At 40.6% G+C, this 15,685-nt stretch overlaps 1 protein-coding gene across 14 annotated transcripts in view; it reads left to right on the plus strand.

Moving 5' to 3' along the window:
* Positions 1 to 15,685, plus strand: part of Rpgrip1l (Rpgrip1-like) — a 92,881-nt gene that overhangs the window by 33,038 nt on the left and 44,158 nt on the right. For 12 of the 14 annotated variants that reach the window (XR_010059993.1, XM_063278006.1, XM_063278005.1 and 9 more), the window contains 6 exons: positions 5,375 to 5,481; positions 5,989 to 6,039; positions 6,737 to 6,916; positions 7,489 to 7,606; positions 10,769 to 11,221; positions 15,401 to 15,552. Coding sequence is in view for 11 of the 14 variants with exons in the window: in XM_063278006.1 (XP_063134076.1) it covers positions 5,375 to 5,481; positions 5,989 to 6,039; positions 6,737 to 6,916; positions 7,489 to 7,606; positions 10,769 to 11,221; positions 15,401 to 15,552 (1,061 nt within the window). In the remaining 3 variants the exon portion in view is untranslated. Of the gene's footprint in view, positions 1 to 5,374; positions 5,482 to 5,988; positions 6,040 to 6,736; positions 6,917 to 7,488; positions 7,607 to 10,768; positions 11,222 to 15,400; positions 15,553 to 15,685 lie in introns of those variants that run through there. The other 2 variants (XR_010059994.1, XM_063278013.1) reach the window with 2 other exon arrangements.

Here is a 15,685-nt window from a genome sequence, read left to right on the forward strand (position 1 = left end):
TTTTATCCAAGTTGTCTTTTGTTAGTTTAATTAGTTTAATTCCCTAAATTCTGATCTTTTCTTTATTTCACAGTCCACAATATTCATATTCAATATTTATTGAACATTGTTCTAAGTTCCCAGAATATAGCAAAGAAAGACTTGCCCTCGTAACGCATGGAAGCCAGCAGTAGTTAGAGAAGTCTGTAATGGTACAGGTAATGGCAGATGCAGTGGGAAAATCCAAAGAACGCTTCTCGCTGCCTTTGACAGGTCAAACCGGAACAATCCAATAGTGAGATGTCTGCATCTATTCTATTAACCAGGATGCCTTGTCCAAAAGTGATGTTCATTAAACATGAGTATATTAGGTCTTGTCTCATAGAAGTGAAATGCAGTTAAGCTGTCTGGGCTGCTGTATCACACACTGGCTTATGTATACCCGCTGCGCACACACACACACACACACACACACACACACACACAGTGTTGGGACCCGTATGATAGGCCCAGGATGGGGTTTAACTCAGTGGTAGAGCGCTTGTCTAGCAAGTGCAAGGCCCTGGGTTCGGTCCTCAGCTCTGAAAAAAAGAAAAAAAAAAAAAAAGATAGGCCCAGGAACACGGTAATAAGGCTGCTCCTTTGTAACATTTGCAGTTCAGTCACACGAGAATTTAGAAGTCTGATACAGCAGGCACGGTGGTGCATGCCTCTAATCATAGCACTCAGGAGACCGAGACAGGTCTGCAAACTCCAGACCCCCCCTTGGGCCCTGTGTTGACAACAAAAACAGTTTAATACAGACTTAGTAAGAAAAAATATATTTTTAGTTAGTACTCTTACCACAGAGTCACATTTTATTGTACAAATGGAGCATATTTCTTAATGTTTAATATTCCTAAAACCAGAGTGCATCTACAAGCAATAATGCTTTAAAACTACTTATACATGTTTATACATTTCACAATCCTAAAGAATCATTGGAGTCTTTATTGCAATGAGGCACAGTAGTCAGGGCTTATCCACCCAGCGATTAATTTGACTGATACGTTGTATGAGTTTCTCTGGAGGAGTGTGCATGCTATTAAGTGATGACGTGCTTTCTGACCCGGTGGGTTTCTCAGTGCTTTGTCATAAGAGTTGCCCAGTGAGTTCTTGTTCACTGATAAAACAGAAGTTCCCTTTGGCCAATTCCATTTTACAAAAAATAAGTCTCTCATTCTTAAAATACCAGAGTCACTTGTTGTTAAAAGACCAGGGAAGTGAGGACAGTTAGACACTCTGAAGTTAAAGCATTGTGCCACCAAGCCTCTGACCTGAGTCTGCTCACCCAGATCCCACAGAGAGAGAGAGAGAGACAGAGAGAGAGAGAGACAGAGAGAGAGAGAGACAGAGAGAGAGAGAGACAGAGAGAGAGAGAGACAGAGAGAGAGACAGAGAGAGAGAGACAGCACCATATCCTTCAAAACAAAACTCTTATCTGGGGTAGAATCTTAATTTCTTTTTAAACTATTGTTTTTTTCTTTGATTTTGATAATTCTTTTTTTAAATTTTTAAATTTTTTTTTTTCGGAGCTGGGGACCGAACCCAGGGCCTTGCGCTTGCTAGGCAAGCGCTCTACCATTGAGCTAAATCCCCAACCCCTGATAATTCTTTTATTAAGTATTATAGTTGCTAAGATATTCTGATAAGGTATTCTGATATCACCTAGCCAACCTCATCTTTTTCACTGCTTCTTGTCTTTATGGATCCTTTGAATATTAAAAATAATGCCATGAGCACGCTGTGGAGGAGGTCCAGATCTGCTGCAGCAGCACTCGTTAGTCTCTGCTCTTCCCACGTTGTTAATGTGTTGGTGGGTATGTACACACGCTCGTGCGTGCACACACACACACGCACACACGCACACACGCACACACGCACACACTCGGGAGGATCAAGGTTTATGGTGTGCTCTCTGACTCACTGGCCTCTGAAGTCAGTCCTCTGGTCTGAGTCCAGTCCGTGTTAGCACTGTGGACAGTGCATGCTACCGTTCCCACTGTGATGTGTAGGAGGTGACGCAGCAGTCGCCGATGGTGGAAGTAAAGAAATAATGTTTGCAGCATGAGCCACAGCGTCCTACATAAACCCTTAACACAGTTATCTAACTACTGTCTAAGTAAAAGTCGCCGGAACTGGGATTCCTCAGTTATTTTCTCTGAAGAGTTTCCAAATGGAAGGATTTAGATCTTTATTTATAAAACTGTTAAAATGAACTCTAAGAAAATAAGTTAAATAACTGAACTTTTTTTTTTTTTTTTGGTTCTTTTTTTTTTTTCCGGAGCTGGGGACCGAACCCAGGGCCTTGCGCTTCCTAGGCAAGCGCTCTACCACTGAGCTAAATCCCCAACCCCATAACTGAACTTTTAATGATTAAAAATAACTTTCCTAGCCTTTAATCATTTTTCTAGGGAAAGAAACAAAAACTCAAAATTATCTATTTAAGGAAATCTTCGAATATCCAGAAAGTTTCTTTCTGTGGTGCAGATTTTGCAATGGTTTAATTTTCCTTTGAACTCTCCTCACACATTTGCCTTCTCTTGATTCAAGTGCCCGTTACCAGAAGATGCTTCCCTGGCTTCTTGTAGTCATTCATCTAACAGGCAAATTATTTTTAGAGAATATTCACCTCTTTATTCAAGGTACAAATTAGTTTCAGATTGTGTGAATATGCGGGGGAAGGATATGTAAATGCAGTTTGCATTTGGTTAATGCTTAAATTAACTGCATGTGTTTAAGGCCTTGCTCTTGAACGTTCCTTTCTATCTTTAGCTGAAATGCATAATTCAGCATAGTGCATATAGTTATATTGATCACAGCTGAAGATATTAGCACAAAGGGGCTCTGAAAATTGTTTAGTTGAATTGTTCTCTGCAGTTATTAATGGCGTGCTGGAAGATGTAAGTTTAAAGAACAAAATTGTATCTCATTTGAATAAAATGCTGTTTAGTTTAACCTGTTTTTTGTCAAATCATAAGGTAAAGGGTTGGTTTTCATCCTGTACAGAGCACTTTGATTTTTCATATTATAATTCAGCAAGCCTATTTTCTCTTTGAACTGTAGCGGTGTGGTATTTTTAAAGACCCAAATCATATCCTAAATAAGCAGATTGATAAAGAGAGAATACACTGTATAAATCTACATAATTTCTGCAGAGGGAAGGTTGGTGCTGCTCAGTGATGTGTCCGCATTAAGTTATCCTCCCACAAACAGACTCTGTTTTTAAAATATCAGTAAACCGGGACATAGCTGTTCAAACAGAGAAGAGTGAAGAATGGAAACACTTACGACTTTATTTGTACCTATTGACATATTCTTATATTTTTGGTTGTGAGCCTAGCTTTTAATGGCTGAGCCATCTCTCCAGCCCTGCTGACATATCCTTAGCTATGCAAAATTGAAAGGATTAAAGAAAAAAACAGAGCATGGGAGAGATCACAGTGTGCAGAGCAGTGCGCCCTTTATAACGTGGCTCCTAACCTTCCTAATGCTTGGCCCTTTAGTATGGTTCCTCATGCTGTGCCAACCCCCAGCCATATCATTATTTCATTGTTTCTTCAGAACTGTAATCTTGCTACTGTCATGAATAGTTCTGTAAATACCTGATATGCGACCCCTGTGAAAGGGTCCCTGGACCCCCTCCCCGCAGAGGGGTTGACACTGCCTTTGTACATTAGCTAGCATCTTAGAATCCCTGCTTCTGTCGACTATGGAGTGAGGTAGTTTATCATCAGGACCTGAGTCCCCTCCCTCTGAGTCACGGGTTTTTATTGCCACTGTTGTTACTCTGGCCTTGGCACACTGTTTGCTGTTGTTTGGTTGTTCTGTGTCATTGGCACTCTGCTAGTTGTCTTAACTGGATCAGAACTGGAAGTGCACGTTACCATCGTAGTCCCAAACCCAAAGGTTTATTTCATAAGAATTCACAACGAATATTTAGTTTGGAGACCAGTGTTTGACCCACACCTTCAAGTTTTCCAGATGGTTTTCACACTTGGAAATTCTTTTAGTTTGCTGGAATATAAGCAGTTTATACCATAAGAAAATCTTTACTCTTCTATCTGTTAACAGAAGTGTTTATATATTTAATAATAAAGTATCTCTGTTATCTTTATGCACCTAAGAATTTCTAGGAACTATATGGTATTAAAAATATCCTAATTTAGTTCATTTCTTCTTAACTGGGTAACTTAACATTTTTACTTCTATGGTGTTTATAGCTTGGGACCACAAAACCTAGAAAAAAGGCAGAAACACATTTCTGTGTAACAGCCAGTCAGAGTGCAAGCACATTCATGGAAAGAATTCTTGGCAAAGGCGTTACTTGCTCCTTTTATATTAAGAGAGGGAAACAAAAATGTATAACTTTTATTGAGGACTTAGAATAAACAAGAATTGTTGAGTTCAAAAAGAAATTGAGAGAGGCACTTTGGATGGCACGGTCTAGAAGTCTGTGAGGAGTGGGCAAAGCCCACCACGATGAAGACTGTGGGAGCAACACACTTAAGAACACAGGGCTAAAGAGCTTAGCATCTGCCTGTGTACCATGTGCTGCAGTGCCTGCAGGGGCCAGCAGAGGGCAGAAGATCCCCTTGAACTGGAGTTACTGGTGCCCCGTGGCTGCTGGAAATGGAACACAGATCTCTGGAAAAGCAGCCACCGCTCCTAACTGCTGAGCCATCTTTCGAGCCCACCCCTTTATAAATGAAGCTTAATACAGAGACCAGGACATTGTGTATGAATTTGCTGTTCTCTTGATTTCTCCCTAACAGTTCTGCTTGTGGATCATGGGGACTTTTCCTTAAATCCCATAAACTGAAATGTGATCACTGACTCTGCCTTAGAATCTATTCCTGTCGGGACAGATTTGTTAGGAATATGGTTGACTAAGTTATAGATTTGGAGTTTATAAAATAAACTTGTTTCAACTCAAAGAGTCTTTGCTAAGCGAGGAAGAGAAAATTCAAAAAAGTCAATTGGAACACTAAAAGACAATTTTTTTTTACATGTCTTTCAGGACCCTTAATAAGTAAGTAAAAACCATATACTTGGAAACATATATTTTTAGGCATTTTAAGTAGAATGTTCCTTTGAAGTCCCAGAGACCGCAGTGTCCTTGTGTTAATACTGTGAACGTCAGTCTTGAGTTTGTGATGGGCAAGTGAGTCATGTGGTGGGCACACGATGGTGTTCATTGGTACCTTGTCCCCTGCTCCCTTGTCTGACGAGCTGGCTCTGTTTCTCTCTGACCTGATACTAGAACCAGCTTGCTGTGTAACCAGATCTACATTTTTAAATGTGTTTTCGACATCATTCTCACTTAGCTTTCTAATGTGCTGGCTTTATTTTTAAGACCAAAATGAGAAGCTGGTGCAAGAGAACAGAGACCTGCAGCTGCAGTGTCTGCAGCAAAAGCAGCAGCTGCATGAGCTCCAAAATCGCATGAAGTTCTTCAACCAGGTGAGCCATTTCCCTGCCTCACAGTGCGTGCGTGCGTGCGTGCGTATGTGTGTATGTGTTTGTGTGCGTGTGTGTCTGTGTGTGTGTCTGTGTGTATCTATATGTGTGTGTCTGTGTGTATCTGTATGTGTATGTCTGTGTGTATCTATGTGTCTGTGTCTCTGTGTCTGTGTGTGTATATCTGTATGTATGTGTGTGTCTGTGTGTGTGTGTGTCTGTGTCTTTGCATGTGTGTGTGCATGTGTGTGTGCGCGCATGTGTGTGTGTGTTCAGCAGAGAAAAAAACATAGTGTTCAACATAGCAAGGAGTTAAAATGTGTCACTTGGCTCATTAGTTAACATACTTGGTTATATTCTGAGAAGATATTCTTAGTTGCTGAAATGTGCTGAGTACCTGGTTTCTTAAACTCATAGCCTCAGTTACTGTATGTTCCGCTAGCTAGTCAGCGTGGTGGGAATCGGGCTGTGAACTGTCCTCACTGTGAACTTGGGCTTTCTCTGTTACAGGAGAGTGACATCAATGTTGATGACCTCAGTGAAGCGCTCCTGCTTATAAAGGTAGCGGTGTCACACTCAAACATTAGTGCCTTTCTTATGCATCAACGTCATGATGGCCTTCGTCCATCAACATTATGCTCAGAGAGTGAATTGTTTGTGCATCTTCTAAAACTCACTGCATCTTAGTGCGAGTGTGTGTGTGTGTGTGTGTGTGTGTGTGTGTGTGTGTGCACCAAACGTGGCGGAGGTAGGGGGTGGTGAGGGAGGAAGAAAGCAATGCTTAGGAAATGGTTAGATGACATTTAGTTATAGGATATGCATATTTCATAGTGACATCAAAGTCACATTAAATAGACCTCAACACTCCAAAGCCCTTTGCTTTAAATTACACTTCACAACACTTTGTTTTTACCTGATCCACTGTGAGAGCAAGTGAGGTGTCGGACCGTAAGTCAAGGCCTTGTCTAGTTCTGAGGCACTGTTGTCTACATGTACCCTTTTCTCTTTATATCATAATGCACATGTTGATCAGATGAAAAAATGTGATTTCATCTTTGTTATGAAAGTGATAAACTATTTTTATTTCTCTGTAATTGTCCCAAATGTCTATGCAACTGTATATCTTAACAAGCTTTATTCCTGGGAGAAAATGGAAGCTGATGAGTCCACCTGAGCATTTCTTGATTTATCATGTTGATTTACATGGTCATATTCTGGACATCCTTGTTTCAATTAAAAAACTCTGGTTTTACTTTAGGCTCAGAAAGAACAAAAAAATGGAGATCTTTCATTTTTAGAAAAAGTGGACAGCAAAATTAATAAAGATCTAGATCGTTCCATGAAGGAGCTTCAAGCAACTCATGCAGAAACAGTACAAGAACTTGAAAAGACAAGAAATATGTTAATTATGCAGCATAAAATAAATAAAGACTATCAGGTACTTCAGACACTAACTTGAAAAGTTTCTTTTCTGTGATGTTCCCCTGATGGTTGTCTTTTCAGAGAAAAATGTTGTATTATCTTTTATTGTCTATTATCACCTACCATTAAATATTAGTAATACATCCCTGGAACTAGAGAGCTGAGATAGTTTAAAAACAAATGATAAAGCCTTGGCTTTGGAGGAGCCTGGTGACAGTAATCTCACCTGTCTTTAGTGTTGTCACTGTTCTCAGGGAGTCACAGCCACCATCCTAAAGCCGGCCACAGTGTCCAGGTCAGCTCCCCGTCATAAAAAGAGGGAGCTACCGCCCTGTCAGCTATGTGACAGAGAGCACTGTGGTTTGGAGTTCCCGATAGCCATCCAAAAGATGTTAAAATCATTCTGGTTTTGAAAATTCCAACTAGAAGTGCTTAATTGGTAGCATGGCGACCTTAAATCTCATGTAGAAATCTTTGAATCCTAGCATGCTAGCTCTAAAGCTGCATCCTAAAGTTCTTGCTCAGAGGCACTCTGACAGATGCAGATGGGACAGTCATAAGCAGTGAACCTTTCTGTCTCATTTTTAGATGGAAGTTGAAACAGTGACTCAGAAGATGGAAAATTTGCAACAAGATCATGAACTGAAAGTGGAACAATATGTTCATCTTCTCGACGTCAGAGCTGCACGCATCCAAAAGCTTGAAGGTACAAAGTGCGCGGTTTCATGGCCATTGGAAACGCCTTCCAAATCCTCGCTCACAATATCTTCCTGCTCACTTCTCTCCCCCAATTTTAAGCTGGAATAAGTTACCAGAAAGACTATTTTATCTGATTCTTTTCTACTCAGGAATTTTTAGTAGGATTTTTCAAGAATTTACTGTTTTCAAATTCAGGATTGTAGGCAGGATTTCAAAGCACTATATAAAGCGTCCCAGCCTCGAGCCTCACCCTGCCCTCGTGATTTTCCTTCCATGCACCATGTGCACCTTAGCCAGCTCTGTGCCAGGTCCACTGCCCATTCCCAGCACCAGGGTTTGTTCCTGGCCTACACTTCCTTTCTTCCTTGACATCTCGATAGTAAATCCTTCTGTGTTACACAGTCTAGCTTGTGCTAAGCATGGCAGGAGGCTGGCTCTGATTGGCTCAGCCACCATCCCTTTACCTGAAATACCTTATAGTGATTTTCAAACTTTAGAAAATAGGGAAGCCATCCAAAGAGCTGTGTGTGCCAGTACACGGGTGTAATCCCAACTTTTCCAAGGACAATGTGGAAGGAACCCAGGTCCAAAGCCAGCTTGGTACAATGCGGAGTGCCTGGGCAACCTGAGCTATCTGGAAATTCTACTATAAGAACCATCTGAGCACAGAAGGCACCATACTGCCCCCAGCTGTTTCTGTAGACTTGGCATCTCAAGTGAGAGGTACCTCTGCACTCCCCAGCCAGAAGCTTCTTTCTGGCAGGTCCCCTAGATCACATCTAGAGTGCTTTACCTTGCTATTTGGGTGCAGTGTGTGTGTGTGTGTGTGTGTGTGTGTGTGTGTGTGTGTGTGTGTGTGTGTGTATGATGACTTCATCTCTTCTGTGTGAAGTCTGCGCATCTTGGAGACAGGGTGGGTATTGTCATTGTGTTATTGGTAGTTGCTATGGTGGAAGGATCCTCCCTAGAGGTTCTGCATTGGAAACTTAACCCCAAATGGAACCAGGTTCATAGACAGAAGGTTTAAGATTCAGTTAAGTCGTTTGGCTCTGCTCTCAAGAATTGATCAATGCCACTACCACGAAAGTGGGTTAATTGCATTAAACAGTGGGTTTATTGTAAATGAATGTGGTCCTTTCTGCCTTGGGACAACATAGGGAGAAGGTGCTTGCCAAATACAGAACAGTCAACTTGGACTTCTCAGGCCTTACAACTAACTTGAAGAGTTAAATCCTTCTGTGGGAATGTAGCTCTGTGATAGGATGCATGCTTAACCTGCACAGTATCCTGGGCTCAGTCACCAGCACCAAATAAGAAACCAAACAAGTAATCTTTGGTTCTTTATAAATTACCTGGACTCAAATATTCTGTGACAGCATTACAAAAGGACTAAGACGATGCTTCCTGCATTTTTTTGGCACACATTCTTTCCCATACTAGCCTTTGTGGTCTGAGTTCCTCAAGGGCAGGGCTTCAGTTTCCCTGTCTGTGTTCCTACTGCCTAGCAGTTTGCTTAGTGTGCCTTAGAGGCTTGATTATGTTCATGGAGTGAATCGTTAATTATAGGGGGCAGGCAAAGCATGCTGGTAAAGGCTTGCAAACACTTGAATGAAAATTCTGCACTTGGTGGCCTCCCTTTTAACCAAGAAAATTGCATTAAACAAATTTTATTGATTACTACTTGGAAAAAACGGTATAGGACACTCTGACTTCTGGAAAGTTCTGTTCAGTCAGATAAAGACACTTAGTTCTTCTTCAGAGACAAGAAGCTCTTAAAGGACAGTCTGGGAATCCCCCAGGCTCTCCTAAACTGATGAAGAGGTCTGAAAATAGTATTTATAATGTTATTTTTTCATTTTTATTATTTTACAAGTTTATAATGGAGTTTCTCAGTGGCTATATGATGTTTGATAATCACAACAAATTAAACACAGCCACAGGTGTTTTCTGTTAAGTCAAGACCCTAAAGACACTTGTAAAAATATTTTTTAAAAACTTTTTTAAAAGTTGAAAGGATTAAAATAATCCTACTTTTCACATATTTTGGAACTTGCAACTTTGAAAGAATAAATACTATGATTTGCATCAATGTGCAGTAAGTTATTATGTGTATTAAGATATTTAAAATTAGCATTTAAATATTTAAAATTAATTTTTTTCTTTTCAGTATAATCAGTAGCAATAAGTATAAATTGTTATCAAAAGACTTTTGGAATCCTCAGTAAGTTTTAAGAGTGTAAAGTCGCTGGCGAGATAGGTGACTCGGGTGTGGAAGACAGTGGGCACGAGAGGCAGTGCTGAGCACTGTAGAACTAGCAGAGAAAACCCCAAAGGATGGGGGAAATGAGGGAAGGAGGGGGATAATGACACTAAAGCAAAATAGAGTAATGGTTTAAAACAAAGAGCACTTGTCAGCCGGAAACAAAGAAAAAAAAAGTAACAGAAGACTGGGCAGTGCCCAACCAGAGCTGGACTACTTCCTGTTACCGCTTGAAGGGCTTCCACAGAGAGGAAGAGGGGGTCTTATAGACGCAGGTGGAGACATTTTATTCCAAGCTGTACTTATAGAGAGATGCATAATCTATAAAAAATTAGACTTATAAAATGTAACTGATGTACCTTTAACTGCACATTTAAAGAATTAATTTGTTTAATTTAGGCCTATGTGTACAACTATGAAACTATCGCCATAATTGAGATTACCTCCCCCAAAGTAGAAGCAGACATGACTTACTCAGCTAAAGAGGTGGTGTTCAGGAAAAGAGGTCGGTGGGCTTTGTGAGAGGAAAGATAACGGCAAAGCTGGAGGAGTGCATGGTGTCTGTGACCTCGGTCTGACTTGCCTTTCTTTCTCCTGCTCCTGGCTAAGGCTGCCTTACAACTAACTGTAGGTGTAACGCTTTTCATTCTCAGTCTTAAACTGCAGACTGATGAGTTACAGTTGCACATAATTTAAGGTTGTGGTTTTGTTGTTTAGAGACTGGTGCTAAGCAAGTCTTGAGAGTCTGTGGTTGTTAATGAGCACCATTGCAGAGAGTAACAGTGCAGCTATAGACTGTAAGGTCAAGAACATCACTGAAGGCACCCAGACGCCCGGCCACATCAGAAGTTCCTTTGCATCCGCATATGTCAGCATTCTAACAACTCCAAACTGTGTCTTCCCTTGCAGCCCAGCTGAAGGATATTGCCTACGGCACTAAGCAGTACAAATTTAAACCAGAAATCATGCCAGATGACTCTGTTGATGAATTTGATGAAACCATCCACCTAGAACGAGGAGAAAATCTATTTGAAATCCACATCAACAAAGTCGCCTTTGCTTCTGACGTCCTGCGGGCATCTGGTGATAAAGAGCTTCTCACTTTCTGTACCTACGCTTTCTATGACTTTGAACTGCAGACAACTCCCATCGTGCGAGGCCCTTGCCCAGAGTATAACTTCACCTCTCAGTATCTTGTCCACGTCAATGACTTATTCTTGCAGTACATTCAGAAGAACACTGTCACTCTGGAGCTCCACCAAGCCTACAGCACAGATTACGAAACGGTTGCGGCCTGTCAGCTGAGATTCCATGAGATTCTAGAAAAAAGCGGTAGAATTTTTTGCACAACAAGCTTAGTTGGTAAGTACAGTTTTGGATGTTTTAATCAGCAGGTCGGCTTATGTGTTTACTGGCATACTCAATTATTCTTATCTCACATATTACAGGTATTTTGGGTAGGGACAGTGATCTTTACTCACAGGTGTCTGAACTATCTTTAGTGTCAAGGATGATGGTGCAAAATAGCTATTAATACTTACAACCATTATAAACAGCCATTAAACTTAGAAAGTCCAATGTTTACTTTGATATTGATGCTCTTGCTTAATTAAAATGTTAATTGTATTACATTCTTCATGCTTCTGAAGACATGCCAACACTGTTACTACATTCTAGGAACAGTAGACAGTGACAAATAAGGCGGACAAAGGCTATGCCTAGAGGGGAAGACAAGTGCACACAGGCACGCACACGCACACACGCACACATGCACACACGCACACACGCACAGGAGAACTTTCCCGGCCCAACTGTAAAGCACAGAGTAGCCAGGACAGACATATTGTCTGTAAAGAAGAGAAGCAACTAAGGTAGAAAAGCTCTCGTAGACTTCAGAGTCTCCTGCAGTACGGGCTCATCCCAGCACAGACCATAGGAAAGATGAGTCCAGTCCATCTGGATCCTCCCCCAGTGTCTGAGCTCATAACTGAAATTCTCTCCACTTCTCAGGATCTTCAAAGGAAGTCATCCTAACACTTCATCTTGTGTGTTCTTTTCTTTAAATTTCTCATACTTTTCTATAATACACTTGTTATAGTAGTGTTTATACTTCATGATATTGAAAAATTAGGGATTTACTTATTCCCTTTATATATTTATCTAATTTTGTTTATACATGTACTGAGAAATCTATTTTATTTTCATTTTTTAAACTCTTTTTTACTCTTATGTTTCTACTCTTTTACCAAAATACTTTTTAATTAATTTATTATTTTTACTTTAACAATTTTATATGTGTATGTATACTATACACACAATGTATATTCAATATCCAGTACCCTCTCTCATCTCCCCATATGCTTTTGACCATGTTTACAGGACCAAACAAATATTCCCTCCCATTGAGCAGGCTCCAAAACCATTCGGTTAGCTGTTGGGTTACCCCAAAACCAATCATGGCACTGCCATACCAGTGGGCACTTCTTGCCCAGCAGCTTAGTGTCCTAGCACATAAAGCCCACACATTGTATGGCCAGTGATGACTTCTCTCCTAGCAGCCATAGCACGTTGCAGCACTGTGGAAGCAAGCCTCCAGAGGGACGCTTCCAGTTTAGTTCCAGGATCATTTTCCTGTGTCCTGAATTCAAAGCTTGTGGTGACTCCACCAATAGTGTTTTACCATTTAGTTGTGGGGGACAAGAACAATGACCATAGCCTGTATTGTTTTCAGAGCTTCTGTGGCCACCCTAGATGACAACTCATAGAGATGTGTTTTCCACCCAGCACTGAGACTTCTGTGTTTAAAAAAAAAATGGCTTCTGGGAGCGTACGATCTAACCATGTAGCGTACTTCCATTCAATCTTTTTAATTTTTTAAATTACATTTCAGTTATCGTATAAAGTAGCAGGGTTTTTATACCTCTCTTAGTCATCACTGATTGTGCTTAGCGTTCTCTCTCTCTCTCTCTCTCTCCTGTACTTCTAGTAAACTGTCACTTCATCTCATTGTTCTGGGGTTTTTAACATTAGTCATCCTCTTATACTTTCTAATGTTTTTAAGCTTCCTCATTTGGAAAGGTAACCTCGTCGTCGTTGTTGTTGTTGTCATTATCGTTGTTGTTGCTGCTATTTTTTTTCTAGTCTCTTGTTTTGTTCTCTTTCCAACCACAACATTCTTCCCAGGCCCTTCTTTTCCCTGTCTTTATGTAACCCTGATCTTTTGGTTTTCCCTTTCTCTGCTCATTTTTATTGTTTCCACTTCCACATTTACCCAAAACACTGTTGAACATGATAGCACAGGCCACAGTGGTTCCCATCTGCCATGATGGCTGGAGGTGTGATAGTGGACTGTAATTAATTTAAGCTGCTTTTTCTCTCTGGTACTAGGGAATGGGCCCTCAAGTGTTGACTGCTCAATAAGGAAATTCTCAAATAAAACTGGGATCAATATCCAAGTAAATAAAAACACAAATTACAGACAAGAAACATGAAAAGGCAAGAAGCATGACTCCTCAAAGTCCCAAGTCCTTAGCCCCTTACCTGCTGGATGACAACACACTCGGGGGTTGGGGGGAGTGAAATCGCAGGCGAAGGCACCAAGGGCTCACTAGTAAAAATTCCTAGTTGCTGCAAAGAAGATACAGACAAGAAGATTACTTCAATTTAGGGCCTGGAGAAAAAACTCAGCAATACTGAGGGAAAAGTCAGCAAAATAGGGGGTGGGGGGGAGCAAGGGAAATGGAGGGCAAGTACAGTCAAAGGGTCAGTGTGCACATATGAAAATGTCATGGTGAGCCTATTCCTGTGTATGCTTACTAAAACAAAATTAACAAGATGACGTTTTAAATCATGATTTGGCCTTATTTTATTAGGCAAGAGAAGGGTGGTAAGAAAAGTAACGATGCATTTATTAATTTCAGCCTGTTCATTAGCTGTTCCCTCAGGATTTGCTGGGCTGAGGATATAGATAAAGTGCTTACATAGTATGCACAAAACTCTAGGTTTGGGGTTGGGGATTTAGCTCAGTGGTAGAGCACTTGCCTAGCAAGCGCAAGGCCCTGGGTTCGGTCCCCAGCTCCGGAAAAAAAAAAAAAAAAAAAAAAAAACCTCTAGGTTTGATATCTATCTACCACATGGCATGCAGGTCTATAACTTTAGTACTTGGGAGGTAGAAGCAAGAGGATCAGAAGCTCAAGGTCATAGTGAGTTTGAGCCCAACTCCAGCTAGATACCCTGTGTCAAAAAACCAACCAAACAAAAAAAGATATTTGCTGATCGTTGATGTGACCAATGCCTGAGCACTGGGAATCTCCAAGAGGTTGGGTTCAGGGAAAGGAAAAAGGAGCAGCCAAGAAAATGGTGTCCAGTGCACAGCAGGAAAACTTGAGCTGTTGTCATCCAGAAGCCAAGTAAGAGGCCACTGAAGGAGAAGGGAGGGCAACTTAATGTCTGAATAGGGCTTTTATTTTATGATTGAGTGACTCACTGCTTAGATAATAGAAAGCAAAAGATTTAAGTGTTTTCCCCACTCCTGTAGCCATCCCAGCCTCTCAGTGAAGACCACAAGTTCATCCAAAGACACCTTATGTATATACAAGTAAATACGTCTGTAGTAGTACTCTTCTTTACAGGCTTTTTAAAATAATGGTAGATATTAAATCTTTTTCAGTATTAATGGTGAATCCCATTTGTAAGAAAAAAACTTGATTAAGTAAGCATGATATACTTAATATTGTAATGTTCAGAAAAAGTTATAGAATTTTCTTTTTGACTCCATATGTCCCAATCCCTTGGGGAGAAGTATTTTGAAGGCACCTGCATTCCTTGCCCTTAAGAAACAAACCTGTGCGGTGTACATACTCACACTTGGTGAGCAGACACACTGAAGGGTTCAGTGCAGTAAGGACGTACAGCTCTGCAGTAGAAGCTTAGCTGTTAAATCTTCCAAAAGCCATGAGCAAAGACACAGTAGAGAAAGAGAAGATGTCTGAATGGAGTGCACAGGGCACGTACCATCCAAGGCCACATTGACCGTGCCATTATTTGGCATACTGTGACCTCCCCCATATGCCTGTGGTCCATCAAAGAAGGGGGAAGGATGCCAAAGATACCTTAAAAGTTGAATCAGAATGTGGAATGTCTCAAAATTTATAATTTTGAGGTTGTATATTGTAAATGTCAGGCTAAATTGAGTCCAGTTTGTTTAAAGAAAAGTACTACAGTATCCAAAAGAATCTGTGGAGTGTCTGATTCATTGTTTGGATTTTTCTTTATGTGCAAGGCTAAAATGATACCAGTTGAAATAGCTCGATCATAGTTGGACATGGCTCTTTACTATTTAACAGCAGTGAAACTCACACCCCAGACACAACTTTGTTTCATCTCTGTTATTTGCCAATCAAACATCACTCGTGCAAGTCCTATTAAGTTATTCTGTATAAAGTTTGTGCCTTTAATATATAGTACCGTTGGTATATTTTACTTGTCTATATTCTCATTTACGTGACTATTTTAACAGAGGTCTGCATTGATTATGTATAGGAACTAAAGGAGACATCCCAAATTTTGGCACAGTAGAATACTGGTTTCGATTAAGAGTTCCCATGGATCAAGCTATTCGACTTTATCGAGAGCGGGCAAAAGCATTAGGATACATAACATCAAATTTTAAGAAGCCAGAGAAAATGCAATTGGTAAGCTTGTTTGACTGTAAGACCCTTTTTTTTTATCTTTATTAAATTGGGTATTTCTTATTTACATTTCAAATGTTATTCCCTTTCCCGGTTTCCCGGCCAACATCCCCAACCCCTCCTCCTCTCCTTCTCT

Source organism: Rattus norvegicus, chromosome 19 (assembly GCF_036323735.1).
Source record: "Rattus norvegicus strain BN/NHsdMcwi chromosome 19, GRCr8, whole genome shotgun sequence".
NCBI classification, from domain to species: Eukaryota; Metazoa; Chordata; class Mammalia; order Rodentia; family Muridae; genus Rattus; species Rattus norvegicus.